General features: G+C 55.2%; 2 protein-coding genes across 2 annotated transcripts; both read left to right on the forward strand.

Annotated features, from left to right (window-relative positions):
- The first annotated feature begins 4,853 nt into the window (after positions 1-4,853).
- On the forward strand, positions 4,854-8,250 carry LOC131422409 (zinc finger protein 764-like). The gene is made up of 3 exons (XM_058569628.1): positions 4,854-5,384; positions 5,538-5,651; positions 6,487-8,250. Exons 1-3 carry the CDS (start codon positions 5,189-5,191, stop codon positions 7,398-7,400), a joined length of 1,224 nt encoding a protein of 407 aa, XP_058425611.1. The 5' UTR covers positions 4,854-5,188; the 3' UTR covers positions 7,401-8,250.
- A 5,530-nt stretch (positions 8,251-13,780) lies between these two features.
- On the forward strand, positions 13,781-16,251 carry ZNF768 (zinc finger protein 768). Its single transcript, XM_058569627.1, has 2 exons — positions 13,781-14,031; positions 14,322-16,251. The coding sequence occupies exons 1-2, from the start codon at positions 13,944-13,946 to the stop codon at positions 15,938-15,940; spliced, it is 1,707 nt and encodes a 568-aa protein (XP_058425610.1). The 5' UTR covers positions 13,781-13,943; the 3' UTR covers positions 15,941-16,251.
- Positions 16,252-17,179: the final 928 nt, after the last annotated feature.

Genomic DNA, 17,179 nt, shown 5'->3' on the forward strand with positions numbered 1-17,179 from the left:
TCTTAATTATATCACAGAACCAAAGGCAGCTCTTGCAATAGTCGGCCTCTGTTCTGTTTTTTTTTTTTCTGGTGAGGAAGATCAGCCCTGAGCTAACATCCATGCTAATCCTCCTCTTTTTGCTGAGGAAGACCGGTTCTGAGCTAACATCTATTGCCAATCCTCCTCCTTTTTTTCCCTTTTTCTCCCCAAAGCCCCACTAGATAGTTGTATGTCATAGTTGCACATCCTTCTAGTTGCTGTATGTGGGACGCGGCCTCAGCATGGCTGGACAAGCGGTGCGTCAGCGTGCGCCCAGGATCCAAACCCCGGCCTCCAGTAGCCTTTGGAGCGCACGCACTTAACCGCTAAGCCACGGGCCCTGCCCCTGTTCTGTTAGGAGAGCTTGGAATTGGGAAATACATTAAGTGGTGCATTAAAATGAGTCCTGTCTTATCTAATTTTTATACAATCATAATAAATTGAGAATCCAGTTCGTTTTCACAGGTCAGCGGGAGTCAGTAAATTTGAAGTCTTCGTGTTGCTTTTCTGGAAATGGCCTGGAGGAGGCAGCGCGCGACGGTGGGAAAGGCTCGCATTTAGGACTTGAAGACCAGAAGAGTCACTAATGGGCTGTATGACCTTGGGTAACAACTGGGCTCGTTTCCTCTTCTGTAAAATGACTGAACTCTAAGGCATTAAGAGGCATTCGGCCCAGTGTCCTCAGTAGAAGAGCTAGTAAATGTGTGGAAAAACCACTGATAGGTAAATAGACAGACAATCTCTGGAGGGATATTCAAGAAACTGTTAATAGAGGAATAGGGTGAAAGGAGACTTAACTGAACATTATTCTGTACCTGGTAAATGAAAAAAATTTTTGAGAAATGAACTAGTTTGCCACAAAAAAAATATTTAAGCCCAGGTCACTGGGTGGGCCTTCTAGAGGGGATGTGAAGGCTCTTTCCCCTCCCCTGGACCCCTCGCCGCCGCCCGCGCTCACGCACCCTAGCCTCACCTTTCACCCGCCAGACTGAGCTCGGACGCCGAAGCGGCTGTGGCCATCTTAACTGTGGGCAAGAGGCGTCGCCAAGGCAGTTTGCGGAACAGCAAGAGAAGACAACTCGAGGGGTGACTAAACCAGGTCATCAACACAGAGCGACATTCAGGCTGTTAAATGCGTTTCTTTAAAATGGAAGGAAGCTAGAGTGCCACCATCTTTTCTGAGGGCCACATTTATTTTTTCAGGCCTGGGACCGCCGAGTTCGCGCAACCAGCTGTTTCCCGTGTCCTAGAGCGGCCCCACTCGAAGTTACTTCCGGTCCTCCAGGCCCCGAGGGACCCAACTCTCTGGAGGCCGAATCCCCAGCATCTCTCCTACGAGCGGGCGTGGCGGGGAGTGACTCTGCCGCTAGCCTTTCTCCCTGCTCCTTGCGCAGATGTGCCCGCGAAGGTTGGGCCGGACGGAGGAGAGAAAAAGCTGAGGGTCGTGAGGTTCACGGATGTGGCTGTGTACTTCTCCGCGGAGGAGCGGGGGTGTCTGGGGCCCGCGCAGAGGGTCCTGTAGCGGGATGTGATTCGAGAGACCTATGGCCACCTGGGGGCGCGCTCGGTGAAGTCCAGCCGTCCTGTGTCTCTGAAAATGGAAAGGGGCAGGTGGGATTGACAGGACCGGGTGCGTGACTCGCCCCCACTCCGGCCCCAGGATGACTCGGTTTACCCTGATCCCCTCCAGATCAGCCCAACTGAAATTCATAACTCAGCTTCCCCGGCCAGACTCCTCTAGTGGCTCCCCAGGACTTCCTACCAAAAGTTCAAGTCCGAGACCACAACAGAAAGGCCCATGGCACATGAACCTCGTCCTCCAATTCAAAGGAGATCTCTTCCTACAGGCGAGCGATCCCATTTAGCTCTAGCTAAATAGAATCTTTGTTTTTTGGACAGGCCTCTAGCTTAATGAGCCTTTGCTCCTCCTTTTCTGCTCTGTATACACTACAGTTCCAATCTAACATGCTTCAGTGCCCTTCTCAAATGCCACCTCCGAGAAATTCCTCCTGGAGCTCTTCTGCCCCATGCTGGAAGTCTTCTCAGAACTGCTGCTCTGTGTCTCTCTCTATAGCCCTGAGCACAATCTAACCAAAGGTCTCCATACCTGTGCCAGCAGAGCTCATATCTGGTATCTCTCTCCCTTAATGTAAATTTAATGCTTAGTGTAAGGAACCTTATCTCTGTTCACCAATGTTTCCAGCACCTAGAACATCTAGAACAATGCCTGGCACACAAGAGGTGCCCAATACGTTTTCATTAAATGAAGGCATAGGTAATCTTAAGAAACGTTTCTTGAGTGATTACGGTTCTTCTCCAGGATTCCCAGACCCCAAACCAGCCCTCATCTCCTGGGTGGAGCAGGCGACCCAGGTCTGGGGTACAGATGCTCAGGATCCCCAGGAGAGAGGAAGCAGGAGAGAAAGACAGAAAAGTGAGAAATGGGGGCAATGTCCCAGTTGCAGCTAGAAGGGAAAATGTTTTATTGAGCAAAAAACACCATCTACATGTTCCTTACTGCTGGTATTACTAATTTTTGCTGACCTGAATTTATGACACCCACTGGAGACTGGAATCTTGACCTTCTCTTTCTTACTTAAATGACTCTGAGACATTCAGTGGTCCCATGATCAGGTCACACTGTATAAATCACCCAAATTCTAGGTCAGTGGCAGTGTGTGAATTAAAGTTTAGGATGGAGGCAGTTCACCTTTCTGTCTGCAGGTCTCTGGACCCTATAACAGCTGCTCCTCTGGTTGAGGGTATCTCCTCTGGTTGGTCCTGAGGTGGGTGGGAATGTCCCTGACTTGCGAACCCCTCAATCGGCCAAGATAGTCTGGCAGGGGAGGCTTCCAGGGGGTAGGCACCTATCTGAATGCTTCTGCCATTGTGAAGGTTCACTCTGTCACCTCAACATGAGTAGACCTTGGAGAGGTAACAGGGCAAAAGGTAAGTTTTGAATCTGCCATGTTTCCCAACAGCCACTGAGAAAAATGATATATTTGGAAGGGAGCAGCAGAAGGAGTCTACGAGGGAGTTGTCATGAGCCCCTGGGCTCAGAGACTCTGACCTGGTCTCTGAGCCTGTGGCCAAGGCTCCCTGTAGCCAGGCCTTTCCCAAACCCCCAATCTATGTCTGGCCTCAACACATGGCACTCACACAGCACCCTCATCCCTGCCGAGTGCAGACACGCTTTACCATTACCTTTAACTTAGCTCAGTGGGCTCTGGAGAGGGACCCTTTGCCTGCTGCTACAGCAGCACCTGCCTCCACCACAGCAAGTACCTCTCATGCTACCTGCTGACTCACACAGACAAGCCATCCTACTCCTGTCCCCACTGTGGGAGGTGCTTCAGCCAGAGGCCCACCAGGGGGCCATGTGCCTCAGGGGCCAACCCAGGGGTGTGAACTCTGCCCCAGGTTATTCCCCAGGAGGGTCCAGACCCCTTGTGAATTTCCAGCACTACCCAGAGCTCCCACACCTGTGCATGACAGGCACCACCATGAGGGCTGGGCATTGACAAGTGCCAAAATGCCATCACTTGTTTTTTTTTTGTGAGGAAGATCAGCCCTGAGCTAACATCTGTGGCCAATCCTCCTCCTTTTGCTGAGGAAGACTGGCCCTGAGCTAACATCCGTGCCCATCTTCCTCTACTTTTTATATGGGATGCCGCCACAACATGGCTTGACAAGTGGTGTGTCTGTGCGCATCTGGGATCCGAACCCGGGGCCGCCGCCACGGAGCGCGCGCACTTAACCACTATGCCGGCCAAAATGCCATCACTTTTAATGGAAATTTTGTTCTCTCTTGAGTCCTTCAGGGGTCTGTGAGACTGGGAGAGCTAGCGCTGGCGTCCAGTCCCTGGGCAACTCTGCATCCTTACTCTTTCCTGACGTTTTGTCTTCTCCTTCCCTGCTTCTGCTGTGATCAACTCTTTACTTGCCCAGCTTCCCTGGCTGTGGGGAGAAGCATCTACCAGATACAAGTTGTCAGGCAGAAGCCTCAGGAAAGCCTTTGGAAGGAGGCAAACAGAAACGCTCCAGACTAGACTCAGACTAGTGCATTTCCATGAAGTGTGTGAAATGCTGTGACTGATTTAGCTGGCTAAAGGAAAAATGTCAAGTCTTCTTAGGGCAGGGTATTTATGAAGGCTTGTAGGGGCACAGAGTAGGGAATCCATAAATGTGTGAGAAAGGGGAGGATGGGAGGTAGAAACGATGGGGAGAGTTGGTGCCATTTGCTGAGATAAAGCCCCCGGAGGGGCAGGTTGGGGGAAGAAAGGGATGAGTTCAGTTTGAGCCCTGCAGGGAGGGAGGTGCCTGTGCGACATCCACGCAGGGGCAAGGCTGCAGGTGTCTGTGTGATCAGGAGCTCCCGAGCCAGGCTTGAGCTGCGGGATACATAGATGTTTGGGAGGCATCCTGCAGGGCATGTGGGGCGAGGGTAAGCTTGCAGAAAGAGGGTCCTTCTGACCTTTCTCAGACCTTACCCTACTCTCTCCCAGCTGCCCCCCGATATCCTGAAATAAATTCCCAGAATTTCGGTCTTGAACAAGCTTCCAATAGAGAAGTTTCTCTTTTACCCACTACTTTTTATTCTCAACATTGGGAAAGGCTGCTGTCACCCACTGATGGGCCGAAACCCAATTATAAACGGTCCGACGACGAAAAATAACGTCCGAATTCACACAGGCAGAGCGGGCCGGGTCGGGGCTGGCACTGCGGTGGCCGGGGCTGACCTCCCGCCGCGCTCGGTCCTTCCTGCAGACCTGGGCGGGGCTGAGGCTGCGCGTCCGGGCCAGCGGGTGCGGGGAGCGGCGCGGGAAGTGCGGCCGCTCCCGCCGGGCAGTCGGGCCGCTGGCCTGCAGGGGTGGGGGGCGCCGGGCGCCTCTCCCGCGCGGCCATTTTGGCTGCGGGTTCGAAGACAAAGCAACCTGGAGACACCGGGCGGCGTCATCCGGGCACGGTTGCGCAGGAGCAAAGTGCCTGAGGCCGCGCTGTCGCCATTTCTGAGGAAGGCCCGTTCAGTTCTGGTTCTGGGTACCTTCAGCCGCCACCTCTCCGTTTGTAGCCACCCTCGTGGGCCCGCGAGGGGCCGGTGCCCGCTCTCCCGGCGTCCTCGGGCACGGAGGGCGGCGCTGGCCTGTCGCCGGGGCTGGCACTGCCCATGGCGCCGCCTCTGGCCCCGCTGCCCGCGCGGGAGCCAACCGGGGCCGAGCGCGAGGGGAGAAAGCCCGTGGCCGTGAGCTTCGCGGACGTGGCCGTGTACTTCTCCCCGGAGGAATGGGGGTGTCTGCGGCCCGCGCAGAGGGCGCTGTACCGGGACGTGATGCGGGAGACCTACGGCCACCTGGGCGCGCTCGGTGAGAGCCCTACCTGCTCGCCGGGGCCCACCTCCCCGGCCACCCAGCCCAGCCACTGGTTCTGCACGTGGAATGGGAGGCCCTAGGTCCGGGAAGTCGGGAACGCGTGAGGCGACCCCCCGGCAGCGTAGGGTTTGCGTTCTTCTCCCCCAGGCTTCCGAGGCACCAAGCCAGCCCTCATCTCCTGGGTGGAGGAAGAGGCCGAACTGTGGGGTCCGGATGCCCGGGATCCCGAGGTGGAAGAGTGTCTGATAGAAGCAGACACAGGTGAAGTATTGGGTACTCTGTCTCGTGGGGACTTCCTCTGGGCCTGACCCATCCTGCTACCCTCTGCCAACTCTTTACCTGCTTCTCAGTTTCTTCCCTGAATTGCTTTCTCAGCCAACGCTATTTTGCCTGGTCCCTGCGTAGCTTCTGGATTCAGCCTAGAAAGGGGCTTGTGAGTATGACCCAGGCCCTGCTGGAGTGTAGAACCCTGGCATACCTGCCTTTCCACTCCCTGCCCCTGTGAATCTGAGCCCCTCACGTCTAGGTGGTCTTTAAGCTGTCTTGAGCTCCACATCACCCCTCCTGCTGTTTTCCTACACTCCAGCTACTCTGCCACCTCCTGTGTTTTAGTTTACTTTCTCTTTGTTATTTTTTTGTAGCAGCCTCTTTTCTCTTGGCTTCCATTGTTTTCTTTCTCCAGTTCATCGTGTCATCCTGTTGCACAGTGCCCTGCTCCTCTGAACTTGTCAATGCCAGCCACGTTAGTGCCTCTCTTTGTGCCGTTCCTGTTGCCTGGAGCATCTCGAAGCCTCCACTCATCCTCCATGATCCAGCTAAAATGTCATCTTCCTCTCCATTTCCCCAACCCTGAAATAGAATGTGCTGTTGTTCTCTTCCTTCCTTTTCTCTGGCTCTGAAGCTTTTCTTTCTGTCCTTTGCAGCTGAGGAAAAGGTGTCACTCCTAGCTTCCCTGCCTGTACCAAGCTGAGTCCCAGAGGCAGCTATGGGTCCAGAAGGTGGCTGTATCTAAGAGGTTTCTCTGTCACCATATGGGGTGTGGGATTCATGGACCAGGATAAGGCAGGGTCTGAGCTCTCCCCTTATCTCCCAGCAGATCCCAGAAACAAGGAAGAGAAAGGACAAAGAGAAGGGACTGAGGCACTGGAGAAGATCCTTTCTGTGGACGCTTGGCCTCCTGGGCTGAAGGGTCTCAAACCCCCTTCTGCTGAGTTCCCCAGTGGTTTAGAGCAGCCATCCAGGGCGCCTCGCCGGGGTCGCCCCCCACTCTGTGCCCATCCCCCTGTCCCAAGGGCAGACCAGCGTCATGGCTGCTACATGTGTGGGAAGAGTTTTGCCTGGCGCTCCACCCTAGTGGAGCATCTGTATACCCACACAGGGGAGAAGCCCTTCTGTTGCCCTGACTGTGGCAAGGGCTTCAGCCAGGCCTCTTCTCTGAGCAAGCACCGGGCCATCCACCGTGGGGAGCGGCCCCATTGCTGCCCAGACTGTGGCCGGGCCTTCACTCAGCGCTCTGCCCTCACCACCCACCTCCGAGTACACACAGGCGAGAAGCCCTACCGCTGTGCTGACTGCGGCCGCTGCTTCAGCCAGAGCTCTGCCCTCTACCAGCACCAGCGGGTCCACAGTGGCGAGACCCCCTTCCCCTGCCTGGATTGTGGCCGTGCCTTTGCCCATGCCTCAGACCTTCGGCGCCATGTGCGTACCCATACAGGCGAGAAGCCTTACCCATGCCCAGACTGTGGACGCTGCTTCCGACAGAGCTCCGAAATGGCAGCCCACCGGCGTACCCACAGTGGCGAACGCCCCTACCCCTGTCCTCAGTGTGGCAGGTGCTTCGGCCAGAAGTCAGCCATGGCCAAGCACCAGTGGGTCCATAGGCCTGGTGCCAGGGGGCGCAGGGGCCGGGCGGCCAGTGGGTTGCCTGTGCCCCTGGCCCCTGGCCGAGGGGACCTGGACCCACCTGTGGGCTTCCAGCACTACCCAGAGATATTCCAGGAGTGTGGGTGATGGCCTTAAAGATGACAAGGCAAAGGGTGAAGATCTAGACATTGCCTGAGGCCCAAGCTGGGCTCAGGGGCCTGCACCTCTATGGCGGCTCCAGGGAGGTCACAGAATTTCTGGCAAGAGCTGGACCTGAGAGATGAGGACCATGTTATCTTAGGCCTTCACCAGCTTGATCTGTTGACACCTTGCTTCCTACTATCCCAGAACCTAGAAGCCCCGTTTACTGAGTTAGGGCTGAGGTAAGAACCCCCGTTAGACCTCCACTGTGGGGAAGAAGAGGCTGTTTCTCAGCTTGGATGTGTTAAGAGGATTATGGTAGAGGAGAACATTGTTTTACCCATTGTCTGTACTGCAGAAGTTAAAAACTGATGGCCATGCACTGAATCTGGCCTGCAGCAGCCTTAATTTTTTCAGCCCAGTTAGCGTTAAAAAATGTTACAAATTATTGGTTAAGATTTAAAAGTTGGGATATTTGACACAAAAATCCAGGTTCCTGGTCTCTTGAAAAATTCAAAGATTTGGCAGCTCAACTTGAGCTCACACAAAACTACAGTTGGCGGTAGCTGAGGAGCAGCTGCCCCCTGTGGAGCCCGTGCTTTCTTGCGCAGCATGCCCACCAGTCGGCTCCTGACCGGTGTCAGCTGGCACTCTTCATGGCTTGTCCATGTGTCTGGCAAAGCAGGCCCTCTCCATCTGGCATTTTCCACTCATTTGCATGACCTATTGTGCTCCTCTAGTCAGTTGAGTTTGCATACTGGTCTACAACATTCAAGTTTTCCTGAATCAGGGATTCAGGTAGACAGCATATATGTGAAAGGGTGGCAGGAGAGAAGTAAAAGCAGGTTTTATTTTAGATATTTGCTTGTATTGCATTTTATGGTTTACGAAGTACTGTCTTGTCCGTCCACTCATTTCATCCTCATAACTGCCTGAGGAAGGAAGCATCTTGCTTGGGGAGGACAACCCAGTCAGGAAGAGGCAGTCAAGACTGAAATCTTTTAGCCCAAACCAACTGGTATTTCTGCCATAGCACAGCACTACTCTCAGCTGACTGGCTGTTCCTGTTTTTGAAGGGGAAGGCCCTGAGAGCACCCTCCACTCCTCTTCAGGCCTCCCTGGAAAGAGCCCTATGGCTCCAGCCTTACCCACCCTAGACCCAGCCAGGAGGGCCTCGTCACATTTTTGAACTGGAAGAGATCTTAGCTTTTCCATCCTTTTGTAGTTGGGGAACTGTAGACTGGGGAAGGCCAAGCAACCTGTCCAAGGTCACACACACGGTGAGATTCCAGGGTTCTTGGTTTACTGCTGTCTTGACCACACCACTTCTGAGTTCCTTGCCAGTGTCTCAGCCAGGGTTCTGGAGGCATGTGCCCACTCCCTATGATGGCACCAAGGTACTGACCTGGACTAGGGACAGAGCAGCGCAGTGTGAGTGAAGCCCAGGTACAAGATGAGTGACAAAGCAACCACCTAGCAGACCAAGGCAAGGGAGAAACCAGCCTGAAATGAGAGTTCCAGGGCAAACAAAAGCAAAGCTTGCATCTTCACTCTCTTTAGGTACCTAGCATCATGAACAAATGGGGACCAGGCCAGGAACAGGTGGGGTTAGCAGCCAGAGGGAACTGCACTTACCTATATTCCCAAGCTCTGCACAGAATCTCTCCCCTATCACCTTGTGACTCCATTATCCATCTACCACTAATTCTTTTGTGGTCAGAGCCCAGCCTTGTCTAGGTGATGGAAGTACCAGCCATGGGCAGACCCTTTCCTGCCTCTGGTCAAGATGACCCTTCACCTCAAGGAGTAGTAGCAGGGCCTTATGTCCTCTGCTGGCCTGTGCCCACTTGCCTTCTTCACCCAACTCAGCCCCGTGTCTGGCCTACCTTAGAAAGAAACCAGATTTGTCAACCTGGAGAAACTTCTAAAAGAAGAGACACTGTTCAGGTAATGAACTGACTTGATTCCAACCTAATCTTCAAATCTGGCCCTAAACTTGACTGGGAGGATTGGCTCATGTGCCACCTTGTCACAAGGACATGGGATGAGAAGAGGTACCTTGGCAGTCAGAGCTACCTTTGTACAAGTTTTTAATTCCCTAGAGAAGTCAGTGCACAGCCCTTACCCTCCCCTAACCCTCAGGGCTGCCTGGGGAAAGCCCAGCTTGCAACACCGGTTCTCAGCACAGCCTCAAAGCCAGATCTGGACCCTGCCCTCAGCTTGCCAATGAAAGGTGCCGTAATTACTGCTTTCTCTGAGCGCTTTGAAGTTTGCAAGGCTTGCTTAGGGCCCCAAAACCAGACCCAACTCCTGCTTCCTGCCCTCGTGACCCAACTTTCCACCATTTAATCAATTTTTTTTTCCTTTTTTCTCCTCAAAGCCCCAGTACCTAGTTGTCTATCCTAGTTGTATGTCCTTCTAGTTCTTGTATGTGGGACACCACCTCAGCCTGGCTTGGTGAGTGGTGCATAGGTTCACGCCCAGGATCCAGATGGGTGAACCCTGGGTCGCCCAAGCAGAGCGCGCGAACTTAACCACTACGCCACTGGGCCGGCCCCCATTTAATCAATTTTTGAGTGTCATGAAATGCTTAAGTCTCAGCCTCACTCCATTCTTAGCTCCTCATTTCTTTCTTTTTTTTTTTTTAATTTTTTTTATTTATTTTTTTCCCCCAAAGCCCCAGTAGATAGTTGTATGTCATAGTTGCACATTCTTCTAGTTGCTGTATGTGGGACGCGGCCTCAGCATGGCCAGAGAAGCAGTGCGTTGGTGCGCGCCCGGGATCCGAACCCGGGCCGCCAGCATCGGAGCACACGCACTCAACCGCTAAGCCACGGGGCCGGCCCTAGCTCCTCATTTCTCGGTACTGATACTTCCACCAAAGGTAGGGCTCCCTTTTGTCTCTGCTACTACAGGTCTTTGAGGCTCAGACCTTGAAACGGTTTAAGCCAGGAAGAGTTCCTAGGGCTTCCTTGGTGCGTCAGGAGAAATGCTTGTCTGCACCAGACAGAATGAGCCCCATCCACGTGGTCAGAGTGCGAGGTCAAGGCCATTACCACACGGCCCATCCCTAGCTTATCCAAGCCATATAAAATAAGGGTAAGTATTGATTTGAACATCAAAGATCCCTAAATTTTTTTGGAATGTTTGTTGATGTGTATCTTTCTAGGACCAGGATGTGCAAAGATGTTTATGATCCAAAGAAGCTAAAACTTGCTCTAGGCCAGTATTTTTCAAAGGCTTTTCTGCCACAGAATCACATGCAGTATCTCTTTAAAATGTAGTTAGCTCCCTGGGCACTGTCTCTGGCCTGTTGAATTAGAATCTCCAGGGATGGAATCTTATGCCTGCTAAAGTTGGAGAGAACCACTGCTCTGAACAAAACATTACTTTCTAGCTGCTCTTAGCTTTGCAAGAGCAGGGGTGGGTCTCAGGGCCTGTTCCAAATGTGTCAGACCAGGGCATGGCCTAGCCATACGCAGAGTCCCATTTCCTTTGTTCTTCCCAAAGGGGCCTGTACCATGGCTGATCTCTTCCTGGATACCTCAAATCTTCTTGAATATACTGGGGCATCTCTTGTAGCATCTGATAGAAGGCCTCTTAGAGGGCTTGTCCTTTGCAGGCAGGGAGGGAGCAGTTCACACAGGAGCCCCGGTCACACTGAGAACCTTTATGAAGGCTATCTCAAGTGTGGGCCTGCAGTGTGGGCCAAGTTAGCTGGACCATAAGCCTTGGCTGCGTGCTGAACAAGTCTGTCCCAGTGCTGCTGCACACCAGGGGATGATGCTGTGGACAAAGTGGCCGCCCAACTCAGGACACACACAGGGCTCCTCCTCTCCAGGACACAGTGGTCCAATGAGGTCAGTGGACTCCTGCCTTGGAGTAGTTGGTGCTGGGTCAAGTTGGAACCCTCATCAGAGGCTTCCCTGTGCTTAGAGCCTCTCACTGCGGGCAGGTGGCAGGCGGAGGCTGGCTGCCTTTTGAAGGCCCATTGCATATACAGGACTGGTGCTGGAGGACGCTGTCTGGAAGCCGGCCATTCTTACTCTAAGCACTAGTGAGGCTGAATTTCCATGCAGAAATGCTGGTGCCAAAGCAGTTTGAAGCCCTGGCCCAACTTCTGCTACACCTGAGGCTTTTGGCCTATGCTATGCTGAGTGCAGGCAGTGGACTATGTCAGAGCTGTGGCTGGAGGCCTCGCCACACACTTTGCAGGAGATGGCTGCTCTCCTGTGTGAATTTTCTGTTGGGTAAGCAGGTCAGAGGTCAGAGAAAAGTCTCATGAAGGAGACTACTGTCTCTCCCTTGTGTGAGTGCTGGGGATGACCAGGGGGTGCCCCAGGTCCAGCTCTACCCATAATCAGTGCACTTGTAGGGTGTTCTGTCTGTGTGGGCCCTCTAGTGCTGGACTATGTGAGCCATTCTTAGCAAAGGTTTTAGGACAGACAGACATTGGGATGGGAGAGAGGCATGCAGCTGGAAGCTGTTCCTCTGGAGGGCGGAAAGGTCCCCTACTTAATTCGTAGGAAGATATCTGTCTGTGATTCTATTTGTAAGCTCCATTGAGATTGCTTATCTCCAGGTTTTTACCACTTGGAATTCTCCAAATTCCTGTTCTCATCTCTTTTCTGGAGAATGGAAGATAGCATCTTTCCTCCTAACCAGTTTCTTCCCTTCATTTGTCTGGGAAGGCAACAAAACACAATCCATGGCTCTTGCATCATGCACACAGGAGACTCTGGCTCATGAATTGTCAAGAACTCTGCCAAACTAGTTTTAGCAGCAAGGTTAGAAAAGGGACAAGAATTGGATCCTATTAACTTGTCTCTCCAGGGCCACTTTCTCCTTGATTCAAAGCTGCACCTAGGGCAGTGTTTTTCAGGTTCCCTTCCTCTACAAGCATCTATCCAAGTCAGAAAGGACTGGAGACTTCTTAGCTACCTTAAAGGCCACATGATTCGCTGCCTGTCCACTTCCCTGCCTGAACTCTATCACTTTCACCTGGAAGGAATTCCCATAGCATCCCTGCCTCCCTGTGAGAAAATCCAGGTATCAGGGACTAAGGCTACTAGGGATTGAGTTAAACTCAGGCTTTGGGTTTAGGGGAAGGAGGAGGGGAGAGGCAGGGTAATAATAGAAAAGAAAGCAGCCTCCTCTCGGCAGGAGGGTCCCCAGACTGGCCCCTTCAGCACCTGGAACCTGTAGGAAGAAAAGTGCTGGGAAAGGGAGTGTGGAGGGGAACGGGAGAGGAAGGGTGTCTGTCCTCAGATGCCCTGCCTTCATTCTTCAGAAAGATAAAACACAGTGAAGAGTAAATGGGGGCGGGAAAAGTTCTGAAAGCACAGGCCCCGCAGGAGGGGAGACGCCAGGTACTACCCTCCCACTCCTGCCGCAGGCACTTCTTGCTGGAGGAGGAGGCGGAACCGGCCTGAGCACCCTCCAACCAATCAGAAAGGTGCCTCGCGTTCCCTGGCGACAGTTAACGCCCAGCAGTTGGTGTTGTGGGAGGAGGTGGGACGGTGAGAGCACGAGCTCCACCGGCCAATCGCTGAGCTCCTTGGGTGGTAGGGGCGGTGCCTCTAGAAACCTGAGGCGCGGCTGTTTCCTTGGCAACGATCCTAGCCCTCTTGGAGGGGGGGAAGGGTGGAGATTAAAAGGAGCAGAGAGAGGAGGGGGCCAGGAGGAGTGCGGTGGGTGCGCCGGTGTTGGGGAGTGGAGTTCTAGGACGAGGGGGTCCCAGATTCAGGAGCTTCGATGAGCCCAAGGTGGGGGTCTGCCCAGGTCCCTGAGGCGCGGCCGGAGCTGACCCCGAGGCTGGGGAGGGGAGGGGAGCTAGACACCGCCCCCGCTGGCGGCGGGAAGTGTCGCTCCTTCTCCCTGACCTTGGTCTCGCTTGTCGCCTCGCCCTTGGCCACAGGCACTGAGGGACGTAAGGCCCTGGAGATGGACAGATAGGCCCCTAGACGGACGGAAACCTAGGACATAGGCACACAAACTGCCCCAGCCTCTCCCGCTGGCTCCAGGGCGCCCCATAACCCCCCACCTCAACTCCGGGGCCATCCAGCCCAGGGTTAATGCCAACGAGTTTCCACCTCCAGCCGCTCCTAGAGAGGCCGCGGCGCTAGCCAGCGGGGGAAACTGGCCGCGGACGGACACTTCCTGTGCGAGGGGAGGGGGTCGAACAGCCGCAGCCCAGCCGGGGGGCTGGGGGACCGGACGGCGGGGTCTCCGGCGGGGACCGGTATCCGGGGGCGGCAGGGCCAGTCGTAAAGCCCCTCATCTCCGAGGCCACGACGCGTGGGGGCCTGTGAGGCCCCAGGACAAACCGAGATCTTGTGGGTGGGGGCGGGGCCGCGGGTAGGGGAGGGGCCCAGCGGGCCGGAGAGGCCCAGGGTCAAGACGTCCGGCCTCGGGGGCCGGGGCTGGACAGCCAGGTTCCCTGGGCGGCACTGAGCGGGCGGGCGGCGAGGGCCCGGGTCTCAGGGCTCTCAGGCCGGGTCGCAGGATCGTCCGCCATCGCCGCCGCCGCCGCACTGGGAGCCGGCGGGGATGGAACGGGAGGCGTCGCCGTGGGGCCTCGAGCCCCGGGATGTGCAAAGTCCTGACGAAATGGGGAGCCCCGAAGGGTCCCTCAAAGGTGAGGGAGGGAGCGCCCTCCGAGGATCGCGCCTGGGAGCGGGAGAGGGGTTTGTGGTCTGTGGGAGGGGAAGAGAGCCGGGGGCTTGGACACCTGGGACTTCGAGGAGGCGGGGGCGGGGGTTTGCTGAAGGGGAGGTGGCAATTTCAGCCTGGCAATTTCAGCACCTGCCCAAGGGCCAGCGACCCTGCTTGAGGAGGAGGGAGAGGTTTGTGGCAACTAATGGTGGGACCCAGGGACCTTCCAGACCCTACACAATCTGGGTTTTCTGTAACTCTTTGATCCTGCAGGCAACATGAGTGAGAATGAGGAAGAGGAAATTTCTCAGCAAGAAGGCACTGGGGCCTATGAGGTCGAAGAGATACCTTTTGGGCTTGAACCCCAGAGCCCTGGGTTTGAGCCACAAAGCCCAGAGTTTGAATCCCAAAGCCCCAGGTTTGAGCCTGAAAGCCCAGGTTTTGAGTCCCGAAGCCCTGGGTTTGTGCCCCCAAGCCCTGAATTTGCACCCAGAAGCCCTGAATCAGATTCTCAGAGCCCTGAGTTTGGACCCCAGAGCCCTAGGTATGAGCCCCAAAGCCCTGGATTTGAACCCCAGAGTCCTGGATATGAACCCCAGAGCCCTGGATATGAACCCAAGAGCCCTGGGTGTGAACCCCGGAGCTCTGGGTATGAATCTCAAAGCTCTAGGTATGAATCCCAGAGCCCGGGGTATGAACGCCAGAACCCTGGATTTGAACCCCAGAATCCTGAGTTCAAAACCCAAAGCCCTGAATTTGAAGCTCAAAGTTCCAAATTCCAGGAAGGTGCAGAGATGATTCTGAATCCGGAGGAAAAGAATCCCTTGAGCATCCCCTTGGGAGTCCACCCCTTGGACTCTTTCACCCAGGGGTTTGGGGAGCAGCCCACAGGGGGCCTGCCCCTAGGGCCACCTTTTGAGATGCCCACAGGGGCCCTGCTGGCTACCCCCCAGTTTGAGATGCTCCAAAATCCCCTGGGCCTGACAGGGACCCTTCGGGGTCCAGGCCGACGGGGTGGCCGGGCCAGGGGTGGGCAGGGCCCTCGACCTAATATCTGCGGCATCTGCGGGAAGAGCTTTGGGCGGGGCTCCACCCTGATCCAGCACCAGCGCATCCATACGGGTGAGAAGCCCTATAAATGTGAGGTCTGTAGCAAGGCCTTCTCCCAGAGCTCTGACCTCATCAAACACCAGCGCACCCACACCGGCGAGCGGCCCTACAAGTGTCCCCGTTGTGGCAAGGCCTTCGCTGACAGCTCTTACCTGCTTCGCCACCAGCGCACCCACTCTGGTCAGAAGCCCTACAAGTGCCCACACTGTGGCAAGGCCTTCGGTGACAGCTCCTACCTCCTGCGGCACCAGCGCACCCACAGCCACGAGCGGCCCTACAGCTGCCCCGAGTGCGGCAAGTGCTACAGCCAAAACTCATCCCTGCGTAGTCACCAGAGGGTGCACACCGGGCAGAGGCCCTTCAGCTGTGGCATTTGTGGCAAGAGCTTCTCCCAGCGCTCGGCACTTATCCCCCATGCCCGCAGCCATGCCCGTGAGAAGCCTTTCAAGTGCCCTGAGTGCGGCAAGCGCTTTGGCCAGAGCTCTGTGCTGGCCATCCATGCCCGCACGCACCTGCCGGGCCGCACCTACAGCTGCCCCGACTGCGGCAAGACCTTCAACCGCTCCTCGACGCTGATTCAGCACCAGCGCTCCCACACCGGCGAGCGGCCCTACAGGTGCGCCGTGTGCGGCAAGGGCTTCTGCCGCTCTTCAACGCTGCTGCAGCATCACCGCGTCCACAGCGGGGAGCGGCCCTACAAGTGCGATGACTGTGGAAAGGCCTTCTCACAGAGCTCCGACCTCATCCGCCACCAGCGGACCCACGCAGCCGGCCGGCGCTGACCTGGGGCCCTCTCAGGGCTGGGGAGCTGGTGGGCAGAAGAGAAGGGGCTGGGGAGCTGGAGAAATCTTTACAGAGAGTAATGAAAAAAGCTGGAGGAGAAAGGAGTTGAGGATTCTAGGAGGAGAGGGGGCCAGGGTGGAGGAAGTTACATGCCCTAGAGACTTAGGGGAAATGGGCTATGAAGAGGGGTTGGAGGGAGGCCAAACAGGCAGCAGGAGGCTCTGGGAGAGATCCAGAAAGAGGTCAGCAGAGAGCAGGCCTCAGCAGCAGCATGCCCCTTGGTGGCTGCCTGGCTTGGCAAAGTGCTAGGTGGGGGTGGGAGGAGGGAGGGGGAGGGTTACTTAATTAGAGTGGGGTAGCTTAGATTGGTAGCTACTGAGACCCTCGTTGAGTCAGGAAGGGGTGAGGGTAGATGGGATGGGGAGTGGGGCCCTGGGGTGGGGCCTGGGCCTCTGAGAGCAAACCCCAGCCTGCCTTGTCTTCCTCAGGCTTGGAACCCCTGAATTTGAGTTCAATAAAAACCTTCATGTGGTAAAAGAGACTTGTCCTTAAAATGTGTGCATGGATAGTGCCCTGGGCAGTGGGAGGCACTAGGTCATAACTACAAACTGCCAGTGAAGCCATAAGGCCTTGTCTGGGAAGTGCTTTTATATTCAGTGTTAACTGGAATCTTATGACCTGAGGCTCAGGAGACATGACTTGCTGACATCTGCCCAAGTTCAGGTCCCATGCTTTGAATGCTGCACGAACACACAGGGAGCCCAGTGTGGGAGGTGTGAGAAAGCCCTTAACTTCGTGGAGATCCCTCTTCCTAAACACCGAGAGTCTGTCCTTGGGCTGGAAAACGGACGCTATTCCCATACTCAGGCATAGAGCCTGCTTTCCGTCTCTCCCTGGCTCCCAGCACCCAGCAGCACCATCCCTCTTCCCCTCCCCAGCTGGAACCTCTAGCCACCACTTTGTGCAGACCCTGACTGACCAGAACCACAGGGATTATCTGCAGTTCCAACCATAGGGGGTACCTATAGGACCCTGTATGAGGATTGGACGACTCCAGCCTTTAAGACTCTCCCACCAGGCTGGGCCTGATTTGCCACAACTCTGCCTCCTTTTTAGGACTCCTGTACCTATTAATGTAACCACCCTGCTACCACTCCACCTTTATCCTACTTTCCTTTCCCATCTGAGCCTCAGCCCTCCTAACACTTGGCTCCTCAGGAAAGGATGGGGAGTTGGTG

This window comes from Diceros bicornis, chromosome 26, assembly GCF_020826845.1.
Source record: "Diceros bicornis minor isolate mBicDic1 chromosome 26, mDicBic1.mat.cur, whole genome shotgun sequence".
In the NCBI taxonomy this organism is placed as follows: domain Eukaryota; kingdom Metazoa; phylum Chordata; class Mammalia; order Perissodactyla; family Rhinocerotidae; genus Diceros; species Diceros bicornis.

What these genes read in the sequence shown, in the direction of transcription:
- ZNF768 (XM_058569627.1), top strand. Translation starts at nt 13,944, where the DNA reads ATGGAACGGGAGGCGTCGCCGTGGGGCCTCGAGCCCCGGGATGTGCAA. An exon ending in CCCCGAAGGGTCCCTCAAAG is followed by an intron (nt 14,032 to 14,321) that starts GTGAGGGAGGGA and finishes TTGATCCTGCAG; the next exon opens with GCAACATGAGTGAGAATGAG.
- LOC131422409 (XM_058569628.1), top strand. Translation starts at nt 5,189, where the DNA reads ATGGCGCCGCCTCTGGCCCCGCTGCCCGCGCGGGAGCCAACCGGGGCC. An exon ending in CGGCCACCTGGGCGCGCTCG is followed by an intron (nt 5,385 to 5,537) that starts GTGAGAGCCCTA and finishes CTTCTCCCCCAG; the next exon opens with GCTTCCGAGGCACCAAGCCA. An exon ending in TCTGATAGAAGCAGACACAG is followed by an intron (nt 5,652 to 6,486) that starts GTGAAGTATTGG and finishes ATCTCCCAGCAG; the next exon opens with ATCCCAGAAACAAGGAAGAG.